Source organism: Denticeps clupeoides, chromosome 11 (assembly GCF_900700375.1).
Source record: "Denticeps clupeoides chromosome 11, fDenClu1.1, whole genome shotgun sequence".
NCBI classification, from domain to species: Eukaryota; Metazoa; Chordata; class Actinopteri; order Clupeiformes; family Denticipitidae; genus Denticeps; species Denticeps clupeoides.
In genome coordinates, this window is record NC_041717.1 from 15852968 (window position 1) to 15868388 (window position 15421).

Below are 15421 nucleotides of genomic sequence, written 5' to 3' on the forward strand. Positions count from 1 at the left end.
AAAATTCCAGGGGAAATTTTGATGGGTCTGTCCGGGCATTGGTCACAGCTGTCGGCATGGAATTTGTAAAATGGGGCTTCTTTACTGTGGTACTGCAGTATCACTTCAAAGAAGTTTTATTTTACAAATCCGCTGTTTCTTTACGTTTGACGGTCTTCGCGTGGCGGTCTTTAACGTAAGACATGTTCTTTTTTGCCATTCATAGCACAATAATAAATGGTCTGTCTTTCTGACAGACCCAATTATTGAAGAAACTGTGAAAATGCAAAAATATGCATTAAGGTAACCGGGTTGGCCAGATATTGATATCCTTATTTTCATGAAACACTGACATGATGTGTATAGAGAAGGAGACTCCTTTTATCCAGCTGTTCTCTGAGCAGCAATACATCTTTTTTTAAAGTGAAGTGATTGTCATTGTGAAACACTACTCCGTGACACAACTAAACGTGTCCTCTGCATTTAACCCATCACCCTTGGTGAGCAGTGGGCAGCCATGACAGTGTGTGGGGACGGTGCTTTGCTCAGTGGCACCTCAGTGGCACATTGGCGGATCGGGATTCAAACCAGCAACCTTCTGATTACGGGGCTGTTCCTTAACCGCTAGCCCACCACTGGCCACCACAAAGGTCTACATCTGTAACCTCCAGTTCTTCTAGAACATCTCGAGTATGAAGCTTTTTACTAAAAACCAAAAGAATTTGTTGCCACTTTCATCTAAAATATTTCCACTTATTAGTGTATTTTACACTTTTATATTGTCCCTGTGTGGTTTCTGTTGGTAAGATGAAAAAACTTTAATTAGTTTTACTTCTGCCAAGAACTTTTGCGCAGTACTGAATATTTTTATTGAGTATACACACACCTAGGGCTATGGCCTTGCTTTTATTGTAGGTAGGGCTCATAAAGAAAGTTAATTTGTGAAAATATAGTTTTGGAATAGTTCTTCATTTATTTTTTTATTCGTTTCAATAAATAGATAAACTTATAGCACTATTGGAACACACTTAAAAAACTGAATTATTTTTCTTTTGGTAATATCTGAATCTGAATGTCCATCAGGGAGTCCATGAGATGACGCTGATGGCGGTGGCTGCAGCGCGCTGTATGACCGAATGCGGGTGTCCAAGGCACGATTCCAGCAGGGGGATGTGCTCGAGCAGCCGCTGCCGCCCGCTGGGCACCTCTGCCAGGGCGGTGAGGGCACGCAGAGCGTTGCCACACAAAGCCCAGTCCTCGCTCTGCACCAGCCTCAGCAGTGGGCATATGGCGCCGGCCTGCAGGACCTGGTGTTTTCCTGGATGTGAATGAGAACATGAAAAACAAACTACTCACATGACAGGTTCACGTAAAAAAAATTTTGGTTGACTTTTGGGTGAAATCTTTACAATAGGTAAAAAGACTGAGGATTGTAGAGACTACTCCTGCCTTTTGTTTTAACCAATGAAATACGAGAAGCACCGAACACGTCAATACATGCTGTAGAGACACACCAGCTTCCCATCAAGGTTACATTCGCTCTCGCTCTTACACAAAACTTCATCATCATGAGCACGGCATTTAGAAAAGGGATCTACTACTACACTACTACTATACTGCAATAAGTATAATCACAAGCAGTGATTTAATGTAACCCTCTTCTTCTTTGAGGTGAGGTGTTTCACTACCTCCAAATATGTAAGCTCCAACGACACCATATTTGACTGTCTAATCATGCAGCGGTGGGCCACGCCTCCAAACTCCGGTCCACAGCAAAGCACTATGGGAGCCCTGTTTATGCACTAAACCATATGTGGTGTGTTGCACCTCAGGACAGCCAGTGATCCATGACAACACTGCTCCTGGTGAAAGGGTTTTCTCGCAACCAAAATGTATTTTCACCCGGCTCATGCCCTCACACCCCTCAATTTATAATATAATATAATAATATATAATAATTATAATAATAATAAAAAATAATCTGAGATTATCTTCCAGCAGACAGGAAACACTGGAGTGAAGTCTGAGTGATATCCCAAGGTAGGACCTAGTGGGTAACACACTCGCCTATGAACCAGAAGACCCAGGTTCAAATCCCACTTACTACCATTCTGTCCCTGAGCAAGACACTTAACCCTAAATTGCTCCAGGGGGGGACTGTCCCTGTAACTACTGATTGTAAGTCGCTTTGAATAAGGGCATCTGATAAATGCCATAAATGTAAATGTAATGTAAATGTAGGACCTTTAGTGGTGACAGCAGTGTACGTAATGGCCGCTGTGGCGTTGGAAATGACCCCAGGGTCGCTGTCGGAAAGTGAGGAGACCAGGAGAGGTACAACGTTCTCCTCACACATGTAAACCTTGCCCTGTAGGGGAACACTGCAGAGGGGAGAGGAGAAGGTTCGTCAGGGCTGTGACAGGAGAGGAGACCAACTTAATCCACATTCAAAAACAGTTGAGCAGAACAACAGTTCATACAAAATACCATGACAACGACGGCAGGTCAAGCTAACAAAACGACGACCGCCTGTCAAACGTGCAGGAAATACATCCGCAGAAAAGAAATGCTGATCTTGTACTCGTCGTGTGGAGATAATTCAATGGATTTTTCAAAATACCGATTTGTTTGTGTATTTAGTGTTTCCACTTTAATCGAGAGACCCGCTTGGATATTCTTGGTAATGGTTACAGGCTGGGATTAAGTTTGGGTCAGGTATTACTAACCACACAGTAAAAAGTGAACACCGGTTAAACTTAAGAAAAAAAATGGAGGTAATTTCAGCATTGAAGTATTGTAAATAAAACCAATCAAACCTGCTGTAACCGGGTCTATTTACGTCAATGTTAAAATATTACATGTGAAAGATTATGTACATTTTTTTTATTTAGGCAGTGTTCACTTTTTACAGTATAAAACCACGTACTAATAATGTATCTCTGACCTTTAGAGCAAATCATTTTAATGTCACCTGACCTCATGCCAACCATGGCGGCCGTGGCAGCACGACGAATGTCAGGGGAGGGGTCCGACAGTTGCTGGCACAGGACAGGCAGTCCTCCACTGAGCAGGCCAGGCAGCGCGTCCACCCACACGCAGCTAGTCAACGTGTTCAACATGAGGACACGGATGTCCTCGCGCTCTCCCACCACCTGCTGGACCAACCGGGGGACGACACCCTGAGCCACCAAATAAGCTGCGCCTGCAGAGAGAAAGGAGAGAAGGCTGGTGAGTAGGGAGGGAATTCCACCCGGACAGTTCATGTCACAACGTTCCGAGCTCACCGGTGGGAAACTCGGCGATTGTCTTCAGCACCCGGTGTGTGTTTTTACGACAGGCGTCCACTGGGTGGTCCAGCAGAGCAACCAGAGGGCCCAAAACATTGCTGCTCAGGAACGCCTCTCTGTGCACCCACCACGTCACGCCATATACAGTTAAATACCCCACATGTCCCAGATACCGTCACAATGAATCAAACACTCATACAAGACATAAAACAGAACAAAGTAATATATAAAGTAAAAAAAAAAAAAAAAAACAGCTCACCTGCCCACATTTTGTGAAGCCAACAGGTAAAAAACCTCTGTGGTCTTGACTCTCACTACAGAATCTGTGTCCTTTAGCAAGTCCTTTAATACGTCCACGAAGCCTGAATACAAGAAAAGTGAGCGTTCGGGCACCGCATACACTGATGCTAGAGTCTATGTAATCGACAGTCGTTCACCGGTCTGAACGGCTTCGTAGACGCGCCCTGGTTCGTGAACCAGGTCGCAGAGGGTTGCCAGTGCCTGCTGGCGGATCAGCAGCTGCGGGCCCTGCAGCTCCATCTTCAGCTGCGGGAGGGCGCGGTTCCCGTACGCCACCGGGGCCTTGGCGGGGTCGATCACCGGCGATGACCCCTCAGGCGTCCGTGTGCCGGCCATCCTCACTGGGACACTGGGCATTTTTTATTTTTTTTATTCAGGGATTCTCACTTGAAGCAATCGTCCTACTGTTTATCACGGACAAATACTAAAATGCATTTACATTTACATTTACAGCATTTATCAGACGCCCTTATCCAGAGCGACTTACAATCAGTAGTTACAGGGACAGTCTCCCTTGAGCAATTTAGGGTTACGTGTCTTGCTCAGGGACACAATGGTAGTAAGTAGGATTCGAACCCGGGTCTTCTGGTTCACAGGCGAGTGTGTTACCCACTAGGCTACTACCACCCTACAAAAAGCAGTATTGTAGTCGATATCTGCATCAAATACCACATCATTTACTGCGTTTAGAAGACACCCTCACACAGAGCGTCTTGCAGAGAGACACTCAGGGTTTGAACCTGTGACCTTGTGGTCTTCTGGTCACCCACTGGGCTGCGATCACCCAAACATGCCCGGCCCAACATTTTACAGACTGGTCCCGGAACATCTCACTACTCCCATCATGGCGTCATTTCCACCTAATCTCCGTTTTTTATTTATTTTTTTTTTTTAATTTTATATCAACCTTAACACACGACAGCAAAGTAAACGTATCGTTTAAAAACATCTTGCACACGGACCGTAAAACTGCGGATCTGGGAATCCAGGTCGGGATCGTCGCATCGGTCGGTTTCGGCGCGTTTCGATAAACTGGCGCAAACTCCGCGGCAACAGCGTCAGGATCGGGGGCGGATACGCAATTTGCGTGAGTCGTTTTTAAAACGGCTCAATCAAACCCGGCGAGCATGTGTATCAGCATATAATTTATGATTCAGGTGTTTCAAGGTGCATCGCATTTAATTAGGAACTTTTCAGACACTAAAACACTAAAACACTGAATTACCAGGGTAAAAAAAAATGACAGGCACATTTAACATGTCACTTCATGTGCAGCGGCCTTTGACATTTTCTAGTGCAGGTTTCATCAACTCCGCATCTCACATCACAATCCAGGCCTTGTTTTCAGCTGATACTGGTTCAGCAGGACCCGGGTCCTGCTCTAGGGTCTGCTTGCCCCAGGACTGTGCTTGCCATGAAGCCGGACGTGAAGATCAATCAGCTGACGCAGGAAGCCACGATTAGGGATGATGCCCCTGCCCTCCTTGACTGTGGTGATGGCCTCCACCAGGTTCATGTGCTGTTTGAGCATCAGGTACGCCAGCACCACGGTGGCCGAGCGGCTCACACCCACGTGGCAGTGCACCAGCACCTTACCTAAACCAAACACAGAAATACTGGGCCACCTGGCTACAACAAATGCAACCACGCGGACAGTTCTCAGTCCAGCTCTATGTATATACAATACAGGCCAAAAGTTTGGACACCTTCTCATTCAACATGTTTTCTTTATTTTCATGACCATTTACATTGGTAGATTCTCACTGAAGGCATCAAAACTACGAATGAACACATGTGGAGTTATGTACTTAACAAAAAGTGGAGACCTGGCCTCCACAGTCACCGGACCTGAACCCAATCCAGATGGTTTGGGGTGAGCTGGACCGCAGAGTGAAGGCAAAGGGGCCAACAAGTGCTAAACACCTCTGGGAACTCCTTCAAGACTGTTGGAAACCCATTTCAGGTGACGACCTCTTGAAGCTCATCGAGAGAATGCCAAGAGTGTGCAAAGCAGTAATCAGAGCAAAGAAACTAGAATATAAAACATGTTTTCAGTTATTTCACGTTTTTTCGTTAAGGACATATCTACCAATAGACAAAAGGTAGACAGAATCTATCAATGTAAATGGTCATGAAAATAAAGAAAACACATTGAATGAGAAGGTGTGTCCAAACTTTTGGCCTGTACTGTATGTGATGCCAGCATATGAAAGTCTCAAACGGGAAGGCAAATCTGCTAAGTCAGGTCCAGGAGCCCATCCACAGCTCATTTTCATACAGATAAAGAACCAGCAGAGGTTTAATGATTTGGGATGAATTCGCTTAACAAGAGGTCAACAAAACCGTGAACACACCAAATGTTCAATTTAATGAAATACTTTTCTTTTGGGGTATAATTTCCAGTGGAGTCTGCTGATCATGTACATTTGCTTCTGGGTACTTACTCAAAGTATCTGTAAGTATTTATTCAATGTTTCTAAATATAAGTAGATATTTTAGGGCTAATACATTTATTAACAGAGAGCAGATAGAGTAACAATATGGCCTAATAATCCCCTTTACCTCCACTGGCCAAGGCTTTGTGTATGAAGTCTGCTGCGCTGGTGAAGTTGGCGCTCATGTCGTAAGTGGGCGAGTCATGGGCTGCGATGCCCAGGTAGGTGATGTTCATGCCCTTGTAGAAATCGGCCCCACCGCGGAGCGAGCTGTGAGCGCAGTTTACAATGTGTGTGAATCCGTGGGTCGACAGCTGGCTACGATTCTCTGCACTGTCACTGAAACAGAAGGAAAGAGGTGGACGTAATGATCTTTTAATGCTCACCCGGTTTTCTTTTCAGGTGCTACTTTGTTTTGGGGCAGTGGTGGCCTAGCGGGGCTGGAAATGGACCCGTAATCAGAAGGTTGCCGGTTCGAATCCCGATCCGCCAAGGTGCCCCTGAGGTTCCACTGAGCAAAGCACCGTCCCCACACACTGCTCCCCGGGCGCCTGTCATGGCTGCCCACTGCTCACTCAGGGTGATGGGTTAAATGCAGTGGACACATTTCGTTGTGTCACCGTGTGCTGTGCTGCAGTGTATCGAAAACACTTCACTTAAAGAACCAGTAAATGTAATTATTTGTCCTCCTTTCCATGGCAGATTGAGATGAAGTTTTATATTACAGTATATAAATATAGACATTACTCCAATGCTGCAACAGCAAAAAAATGCATGGATTGAGAACAGGAATTTTTTGTGACATTGTGTGACATGTTTAAGATATGTGATCCCAGTTCTCTCTGTTTATCTATAAATCAGGCACTTACTAGTCTCCTATGTATAGCCTTGGCCAGACCTCATCAGCATGACTGACGATCACTTTCCCTGTGTAGAGCAGACGCTCCAATTCCATCACAGCCAGGCCAGGGGAGCTGAAGTCAATCTCGGGAGGGCAGGAATGCAGTCTGTCACTTTGCCAAAGAAAATGTCTCAAAGCCATGAGCACAAGAAGCCTGTCGGCCAGCAATGCTTTCACGCGTGGCACTGAAATGATTCAAGTGACAGGAGCTGTGCTGCCGAGACCGTCAGAGGGTCACAGTTATTTTCAGATTTGGGGCGTGGCAGGAACCAGACTGTGGATCAGTTACTAAATCTCCTGGCTAAATGCAGTGTGCATTCATGCATTTCCCCATTTAATCTGAACAAATCTCTCATTGGTCATTGGTATCAGGGTGGTCGTAGCCTAGTGGGTAACACACTCGCCTATGAACCAGAAGACCCAGGTTCAAATCCCACTTACTACCATTGTGTCCCTGAGCAAGTCACTTAACCCTAAGTTGCTCCAGGGGGACTGTCCCCTGAAACTACTGATTGTAAGTCACTCTGGATAAGGGCGTCTGATGAATTCTGTAAATGTAAATGGTATTAATGTGTTCTTTCATTCCAGCATTTTTAAAAATTGGTTTGCTTTTTAATTTAACCTGCCTAATTTATTCTCATGGGTAAATGTAGTTTTTTTGCTTTACTGTAATGCTACAGAAGGTTTATTTACATTACATAAATACTAAAATACTAGGTATGACAGATTAAAATTTGAGACAGTGTTTTCTTTTTTCAGTGTGTGGATGACCATCAGTACATGAGGTCTAACTTCAAGTTTGAGTCTGGGTTGAGGAGCATGAGGTTAGAAAAGCAGTCTCACAAAGGCAATAAAAATGACCACAATGAGGTTCCAGAAATTCCCTCAAGTTCAGTACTTTGACTGTGCTTAGTTGTGTCATTCAAAAGTGGAAAAGTGAAGTGATTGTGAAACACTGCAGCACAGCACACGATGACACAACAAAATGTGTCCTTTGCTTTTAACCACCAGTGGGCAGCCATGACAGGCGCCCGGGGTGCAGTGTGTGGGGACGGTGCTTTGCTCTGTGCACCTTGGGATTCCAACCGGCAACCTTCTGATTAAAGGGCCGCTTCCCTAACCGCTAGGCCACCACTGTCCCCGGTCAGCAGTCAGAAAGGAAACAGATGTTATTAAGCTAAAAAATTATTAAGCTAATAAATTGAGTTCTGCTACTGGGATAAACCCACGCATACAACGTCTCTCCACACAGCACTGAAGTGAAAGAGCTCCCTCGTGTGCTCAGAACATGCACTGTAACTCAAAACAAGCATGGGCGAGGGTGTGTGAGCCTTCACACCTTTATTGTACACCTTTCAATAACCCAAGTATATTGGTGGACGCAGCATACTTTTGATATGCCTTTACAAAAGATGACAGAAGATAGATAATATGAGGTTACACCAAATAGAACATTAACGCATTAAATATGAAAGAGCACCTCTTGACCTTATTTCACAAACCTATGAAAAATTTATTCCACAAATAATTAATGAAAGGTGTGCTTGAGACTTGAAACCAGCCTGTTAGGTAACACTTACCTTGTGAGCAATATTAAAAGATGTCTGTGGGACAGCTGACACGTGATTTAAAGATAGAAATGATTGTCGTGAGAATGCATTGTGTACCTCGGATGGTTTCTGTCAGGCCCTGGTGACCCCGCGCAATAAATTCGAAATCACATTAATCCAGTGGTGGTCCGAATCCCCACACACTGCTCCTTGGGCACCTTTCATGGCTGCCCACCGCTCAGCAAGGGTGATGGTTAAAACAATGACAATCACTTCAGCGTAGATAACCGTGCACTTCAGACTGGAAACCAGATGAATATCTAACAAAGCAAAACATTCATAGTGGGAGAAATAAATGCAGTTGCTCAGTAGTTGGATGTGGCTTTGTGACCTGTCAGTTCAGCCTATAACTCTTCAGTCGGTTCTAGTTCAAGACAAGCAATTTCAGTAGTGAAGATGTCTCTGCACACAATTGTAAACATTTTTTATTCAGTCATTTCATATTTAGAATGCAGGCATAGATTATAATAGAATTAAGCAGATTTTTTTGGTGAATGGATCAGTCAGACATAGGGGGTGATTGGAACAATTCATTATGTGAACAGTTTAAACAAATTTTAGGAAAAAAACAAACAAAAAAAAAAAAGTGTCCATTGGCCCCTTGATCAGAATGCTTTCCTTTCTAGACTGTCCAAGATGCCTTGGATCCTCTGCACTGCCTCCTTACGGGCCTGTCGGACCTCTTCCTGCCCATTGGTCTCCACAGAGTCCAGTTCCAGGAGCTCTTTGGTCAGAAGTTCCTCCAGGCATCGGTAGCTTTTGTCTGTTTTTTTGCCCACAAATTCATCCACGTCTTCCTGCAGCAGCTCCACACGGGTCAGGACCTGATATACCCGTGCCAGGCCACTCAGCTGAGTTGAGGCCAATGGGGTAGGGGCTGTAGCACTTGGGCCTTCTCCTTTCGCCCCACCTGCCTTGTAAATCTGAGGAGGTGCGCTGAAGTCTGCCCCCTTCATGGTGGCGCTGTTAGAGGTGCCTGTTTGCGGTTTGGGCCCTGTTGGAAGTGGGCGTGGGTGAGATTGTCCTGGTTGATGATCCTAAGGGACAGAAACAAAAAGAACGATCAGGACAAAAACCAACCTACAAGTCACTGATCTGGCAATGGAGGTCTGTCAAAAGACTCACCTTGGGCTCATAAGGGGGTGGTGCAGGACCCTGCCAGGGTGGAGGATGGGGAGGTCTCACATGGTTGCCATATTGAGTGTGCGATGACTGGCTACTCGGTTGCCATTGCTGGTGAGGAGGACCATAACCAGGGTGGGGCCAGGCCTCAGTTGGATGTCGTGAGGACTGCTGTGTTGGGTAGGGAGCATTGGGGGGCAGTGTGGGACCCCCCTCTCCATAATGCTGGTAAGAAGGTGGAGGGTAGCCTGGACCCTGTACAGATAAAATGACCAAGAATAATCAGACCGCCAACCCCCATTCTCGCAAGAGCACATTGCCGTATATGGCAAGCCATGAGGAGCTCCTTCATTCAAATAGCATAAAATGCTACTACATTCTATTTCATTATTTTTAGGGCTGCAACAACAAATCGATAAAAATCGATTACTAAAAGAGTTGGCAACAAATTTCCTAATCGATTCGTTGTGTCGCGAGATGCGGAGACATTTGATTATTAAAAAAAAAACAAAAAAAAAAACAATAATTTATTTGAGCGCAGAGTGGAGTGAACACACTCAGTCTCTCTCGCACACAGATGCTAGCTGAATTTGGCACCTCAGACAGCACGGACAAAAAAAAAAAAAAAAAACGAGCGGAGGTAGAGGAAAGATACATGACTGAGGCAGAGAAATCTGTGCGAAAATATGCAAAAGCGACATGGCACGGGAGCAGCACGGCAATGATCCAGCACCTGAAACGCAAACATGTTGGAGTGTTTGAGGAGGAAGAAGGGAATTCAGCAGCAAGGGAAGTCACTGCAGATTCCAACTTTTGTTCCCATTTGAAGTGAGGAACGTAATGTCCCAGGTGCTGGTGTTTAACTCACCGTGGAGGAGAACTATATGGGGACTTACAGCACCACCTACAGGTGTGGAGGGGGGATGAAACAGCGTTCGGACTGTTCTCTGCGTCTCCGCGTGGACGATGGAGGGTGGTAGTAGCCTAGTGGGTAACACACTCGCCTATTGTGTCCCTGAGCAAGACACTTAACCCTTAGTTGCTCCAGGGGGACTGTCCCTGTAACTACTGATTGTAAGTCGCTCTGGATAAGGGCGTCTGATAAATGCTGTAAATGTAAATGTCACCCAGCTTGACAAGTTAGCGTTAGCTCGTTAATAACAGTAGTAAAGCAGGGGTGCTATAGTTACTTTGCATTAAAAGACTAAAGACATGTTTTTATTCACTAGCTTTTTTTGGACCATTCATTTTTCAATCTGTTGTCATGTATAGCTACACTGCAAAAAAAGCTTTTCTTACCTAGTAATTTTGTCTCGTTTCCAGTCCATATATCTAAAAAATCTTAAATCAAGATTACTAGACAAGAAAAATGGCATGAGAAAATTAAGTGATGCTTAAAACTTCTGTTTGAGATTATATCTCATTAAGATTAGTTTTCTTACCCCATTGGCAGATAATTTTGCTTGTTTTAAGCAATCACTTAATTTTGAGATGTTTTTTCAGAAAACAAGACAATTTCTTTTGCTATTTCATGTGTCTAGTAAATGTATCTTGATTTAAGATTTAGATATTTGGACTGAAAACAGGACAAAACTACTAAGTTTGCAGTGTGTGTGTGTGTGTGTGTCAGTATGAGAGTTTGTGAGTGTGTGCTTCAGCGAGTGTGTGCATCTGCAGTGTAGTGTAGAGAACAAGTTCTGACATTCAAACAAATCCTGTTAAATTTTCTGATTTGTATTTTTTTTTTTATAAATTATTTATCGTTCTGGCAACTCAGGTGGCACTTTATTAAAAAAAAAAAAAAAAAGTATATTTGGCAGATGTAAAGCATACATGTTTATGTTTTTTGTGTTAGTCCATTTTTATTTTATTCTATTATTATTATAACAGCTCAAGGAGCAACATGTTTGTGCACTTTCTAAAGATTTTGGTTCTGTTTTTGAATAAAGGGTTGGAAATTAATGCTTGTTTTTTTGTTTATCCGATTCTACGATTACTAAAAAAAAAAATACAAATAAAAATAAAATTAATTGATTGATTATTAAAATAATTGTTAGTTGCAGCCCTAATTATTTTATTCATTTAATTCATTCAAACCAGCATTAGGGGAAAACTGCAGGCTGACTGATTTTCCCTCAGTTGAGGAATGCAATATAAAAATAAAAAAATAGCAGTTTTGTCTAAAAATTATTGCATAAAATGGCAGTTTTTTTCCCCCCAACATGTAGTAATTGTATATTAAATGACAAAATTATTAGCTTTTATCATCCAAGCAAGTTAATTCATTTACATGTTCATAGTCCTCTGAAGTGTTCTGAAAAATTTTGCTACCGTGTATAATAGTAGATGATATAGAAATGTACATGCTGTTAAATTTCTTTAATCTTAATCCCACTTCTGGGATTAATAAAGGATCATCTAATTTTATCAGATAATACACCAATGCAGTATTATCTGCAGAACATTCGGCAAATGAGACTTGATTTGGACATCTGTCCCAAACATAAATCTAAAAATGGTTACATGTCTTCTTTCACATAAAGATACAGATAACTAGTAAGCAGCAATTTTTGTTATCTGTTTATTTCCGCAAATGTAAAATACTTTATGTGACATTAGCAAACACTTCCTATGTGCTATGTTACTGTGGTAAGTATTAGGGCCTGAATCACATACATTGGAGGCGAATGTGTTGAAATTAGTGGTGGGCCGTTATCTGCGTTAACGTGAGACTCTTATTGGGCGCTAAAAAAAATATTGCCGTTAATCTATTCACAAAGTTGGGTTGGGAGCTGGGTCTATACTACGCAAGCTATTGTGCCGGAGTTAAATGGTTAAGCTAGATTTATAAGTATATTTCTTCTTTCTTGTGTCTTTTAGTTTCTTATTTCCTAAAGACTTTCATTTTGTTTTTGAGACCCGGTTCAGGTCTCTTGGACACATGGCGTGAGTTGTTAGAGGTGCGTGGGGTTTGTGAGCAAAAGGTTATTTCTTTCATTTTAATTTATGTACATATTAGGAATATTTTGCATGTGTGTTATTTTGTGAATATTTTTTTTTATGTTCTTTTAATACTGTATATTGTAGAGAGAGGTGCAGAAAGACGCGATGTGTGACGCGATGTTCTGATGCGACCTTGCTTTTTGTACAGGTATGCAGTATTGTAAATTGTGAATGCTTTATGTTAATGTTCAGTTCTCTTGGACACATGGCGTGAGTAGAGAGGTGTAGAAAGAGGCGATGTTCTGACGCGACCTTGCTTTTTGTACAGAATACACTTTGCACAGAAAATCTCTTGGGTGTCAGCTTATCATTTGTGGTTCAAGAAACGAAATCAAAAAGTTACACAACGCAGAAGAAGAACCGCTACACTATGATGACTTTCACCTTGATATTTTAGCGCGGATGTATACCTAGCTGAATTGCACTGTAGGGGGCGAGAACGAGTCTTCGAACTGTGAAATTACCACATCAAACCTGACGTGGTAACATGGATGCAGCTACTTAACTGAATAAACAGTTGGTAAACACAAGTACATCTTATTGAACATCATTTATTTTCATCACCAATTATCATAGTAGAACAGCTTTCTCAAGCAGTTTGTGATGCATTTTGGAAACAGGAGATGAGCCCCTGATCTAATGCACCACCTGGCTTGAGAAACCCGTTCTCAAAGACTTACTTTTAGTCATTATTTGGGTAGCACACATATTCTGAATGCCTTCGGCAGAATTCAAATGAGCCAAGATTAAAATCTAGATTAATTCCAAGATTACAGTGATATTAATCTAGATTAAGAAAATTAATCTATGACCACCTCTAGTTGAAATATATATATATATATATATATATATATATATATATATATATATATATATTCTCGTGTTTTTTTTCCAATCGTGTACTTTATTGAAACCCCCAACTGACAAGCATCATCAGAATGCTAGGTCTTGAATGAGGTGGCTCATAAATGGTAAAAAATACTGATCAATTGTAGACATTTGTAGATCATCATATGAATTTTACTCCCCAGCCTTACGCAAGAATAAATACACAGAAAGGGTCACTCACCCCTTGGCAAGACTGTGCAGGATAGGGTGGTGGGTTTGTTGCCCCTGTGCTGTGCTCAGGACAGCCTTGATTGTGGTACTGGGGTTGCCTGGGCGTCATCTGATCAGTGCAGTAATAAGGACTGGATGGATGCACCATGCCTGCTGCATACTGTGCTGGGCTGTAGACACCGTTGGGAAATGCCTGCATGGGCTGAGGAAAGTACAATGAACAAAGATCCACGAGTGCAGCAAGAAAAAGCCAGAAATCAAGATTCAAATGTGCTTTATTGCCGGTTAAGATCATGTTCTCCAACCAGACAAGACATGAGAGGTAGACAGGCTACCTGCGGACTGTATGGCAGCTGTCCGTTGACCTCCGTTGCCGGGGGGTACATGTTCCCATAAGGCCCTGTTGCAGGAGACTGGGGATACCAATAATTTGATGCATATCCAGGATACTGCACAGAGTCCTGATCAACCAAAAGGAAATAAATCTTGTGGGTTCCAGCTCCACTATTATGTACAATACAGGCAAAAAGTTTGGACACACCTTCTCATTCAATGTGTTTTCTTTATTTTCATGGCCATTTACATTGGTAGATTCTCACTGAAGGCATCAAAACTCCACATGTGTTCATTCATAGTTATGTACTTAACAAAAAGTGAAGACCTGACCTCCACAGTCACCGGACCTGAACCCAATCGAGATGGTTTGGGGTGAGCTGGACCGCAGAGTGAAGGCAAAGGGGCCAACAAGTGCTAAACACCTCTGGGAACTCCTTCAAGACTGTTGGAGAAGCATTTCAGGTGACGACCTCTTGAAGCTCATCGAGAGAATGCCAAGAGTGTGCAAAGCAGAAATCAGAGCAAAGAAACTAGAATATAAAACATGTTTTCAGTTATTTCACCTTTTTTGTTAAGTACAGTATTAAGAACATTCATAGTTTTGATGCCTTCAGTGAGAATCTACCAACGTAAATTGTCATGAAAGTGTGTCCAACCTTTTGGCCTGTACTGTACGTAATTACCATAAAAATAAAATGTCACCGTTATGTTAATCTGGCATCTAGAACGCAGACATAATCTACACCGAGAGAACGTGTTCAGCTGCGGCTGCTTGTCTAGTTACCATTGCGCCGTTCCAGTTGTTGTTTTCCGGGCTGTAGGTGGAGGGCCAGGCCTGGTGCTGGGCCGGCTTGCTGTTGGGCTGCGTTTGGTTCATGACCCGAGCGGCGTCTCCTCCACTGGCGCAGGAATGGCTTCAGTCAGGCTGCCGTGCGACTGCGGGGTTTCGGTCTCCTTTTTCGTCCGCTTTCAGGCTCTTTCATCACTTGACGGCGACGAGGTCGGTAAAAATATACATGCTTTCAACTCTCCATCACTTCTTTCCGACGACGACTTTACATAACCGACCCCATGCGCGCCATTTCCTCAGCCGTAGCGACGAAAAGCCGATCAGCTGAGGTCCTGCACCCGGATACGTGACCTCACCACACCACCGCCAGCGAGGCTCCCGGCACCGGATGGAAACGGGCGGCCAAATCTCGCGAGAGCAAGCATAGGATTATTTATCGACGTACCAATTATTTTTTTTTGCCCAAAGGACAAGCGAGCGGAACACTCAGACAATGTGTCCTCTATTCGGTGTATTCGGAGAAATTATTGCAAAGCAAAAAAAGAAAAAAGTCGCGTGTAATCAGCAGGCCAATCAGCCGGCAGGACGTTGCGACGCTC

At 43.3% G+C, this 15421-nt stretch overlaps 3 protein-coding genes across 5 annotated transcripts; all 3 read right to left on the minus strand.

Annotated features, from left to right (window-relative positions):
- Positions 1 to 1040: 1040 nt before the first annotated feature.
- On the minus strand, positions 1041 to 4580 carry rsph14 (radial spoke head 14 homolog). 2 transcript variants are annotated; one of them, XM_028996808.1, is made up of 7 exons: positions 4529 to 4580; positions 3704 to 3915; positions 3526 to 3628; positions 3264 to 3382; positions 2956 to 3181; positions 2224 to 2360; positions 1041 to 1297 (listed from the first exon to the last, which is right to left on the minus strand). In XM_028996808.1, the coding sequence occupies exons 2-7, from the start codon at positions 3900 to 3902 to the stop codon at positions 1059 to 1061; spliced, it is 1023 nt and encodes a 340-aa protein (XP_028852641.1). In that variant the 5' UTR covers positions 3903 to 3915; positions 4529 to 4580; the 3' UTR covers positions 1041 to 1058. The 2 variants fall into 2 exon arrangements, with proteins under 2 accessions (XP_028852641.1, XP_028852640.1); XM_028996807.1 differs by lacking the exon at positions 4529 to 4580 and having other exon boundaries at positions 3704 to 4092.
- A 146-nt stretch (positions 4581 to 4726) lies between these two features.
- LOC114799803 (dual specificity protein phosphatase 26-like) lies at positions 4727 to 7126 on the minus strand. Its single transcript, XM_028996679.1, has 3 exons — positions 6871 to 7126; positions 6129 to 6340; positions 4727 to 5162 (listed from the first exon to the last, which is right to left on the minus strand). Exons 1-3 carry the CDS (start codon positions 7041 to 7043, stop codon positions 4948 to 4950), a joined length of 600 nt encoding a protein of 199 aa, XP_028852512.1. The 5' UTR covers positions 7044 to 7126; the 3' UTR covers positions 4727 to 4947.
- Positions 7127 to 8919: 1793 nt separating this feature from the next.
- On the minus strand, positions 8920 to 15227 carry bag4 (BCL2 associated athanogene 4). 2 transcript variants are annotated; one of them, XM_028996667.1, is made up of 5 exons: positions 14817 to 15227; positions 14032 to 14157; positions 13707 to 13889; positions 9638 to 9889; positions 8920 to 9549 (listed from the first exon to the last, which is right to left on the minus strand). In XM_028996667.1, the coding sequence occupies exons 1-5, from the start codon at positions 14907 to 14909 to the stop codon at positions 9118 to 9120; spliced, it is 1086 nt and encodes a 361-aa protein (XP_028852500.1). In that variant the 5' UTR covers positions 14910 to 15227; the 3' UTR covers positions 8920 to 9117. The 2 variants fall into 2 exon arrangements, with proteins under 2 accessions (XP_028852500.1, XP_028852499.1); XM_028996666.1 differs by having other exon boundaries at positions 13707 to 13898; positions 14817 to 15225.
- Positions 15228 to 15421: the final 194 nt, after the last annotated feature.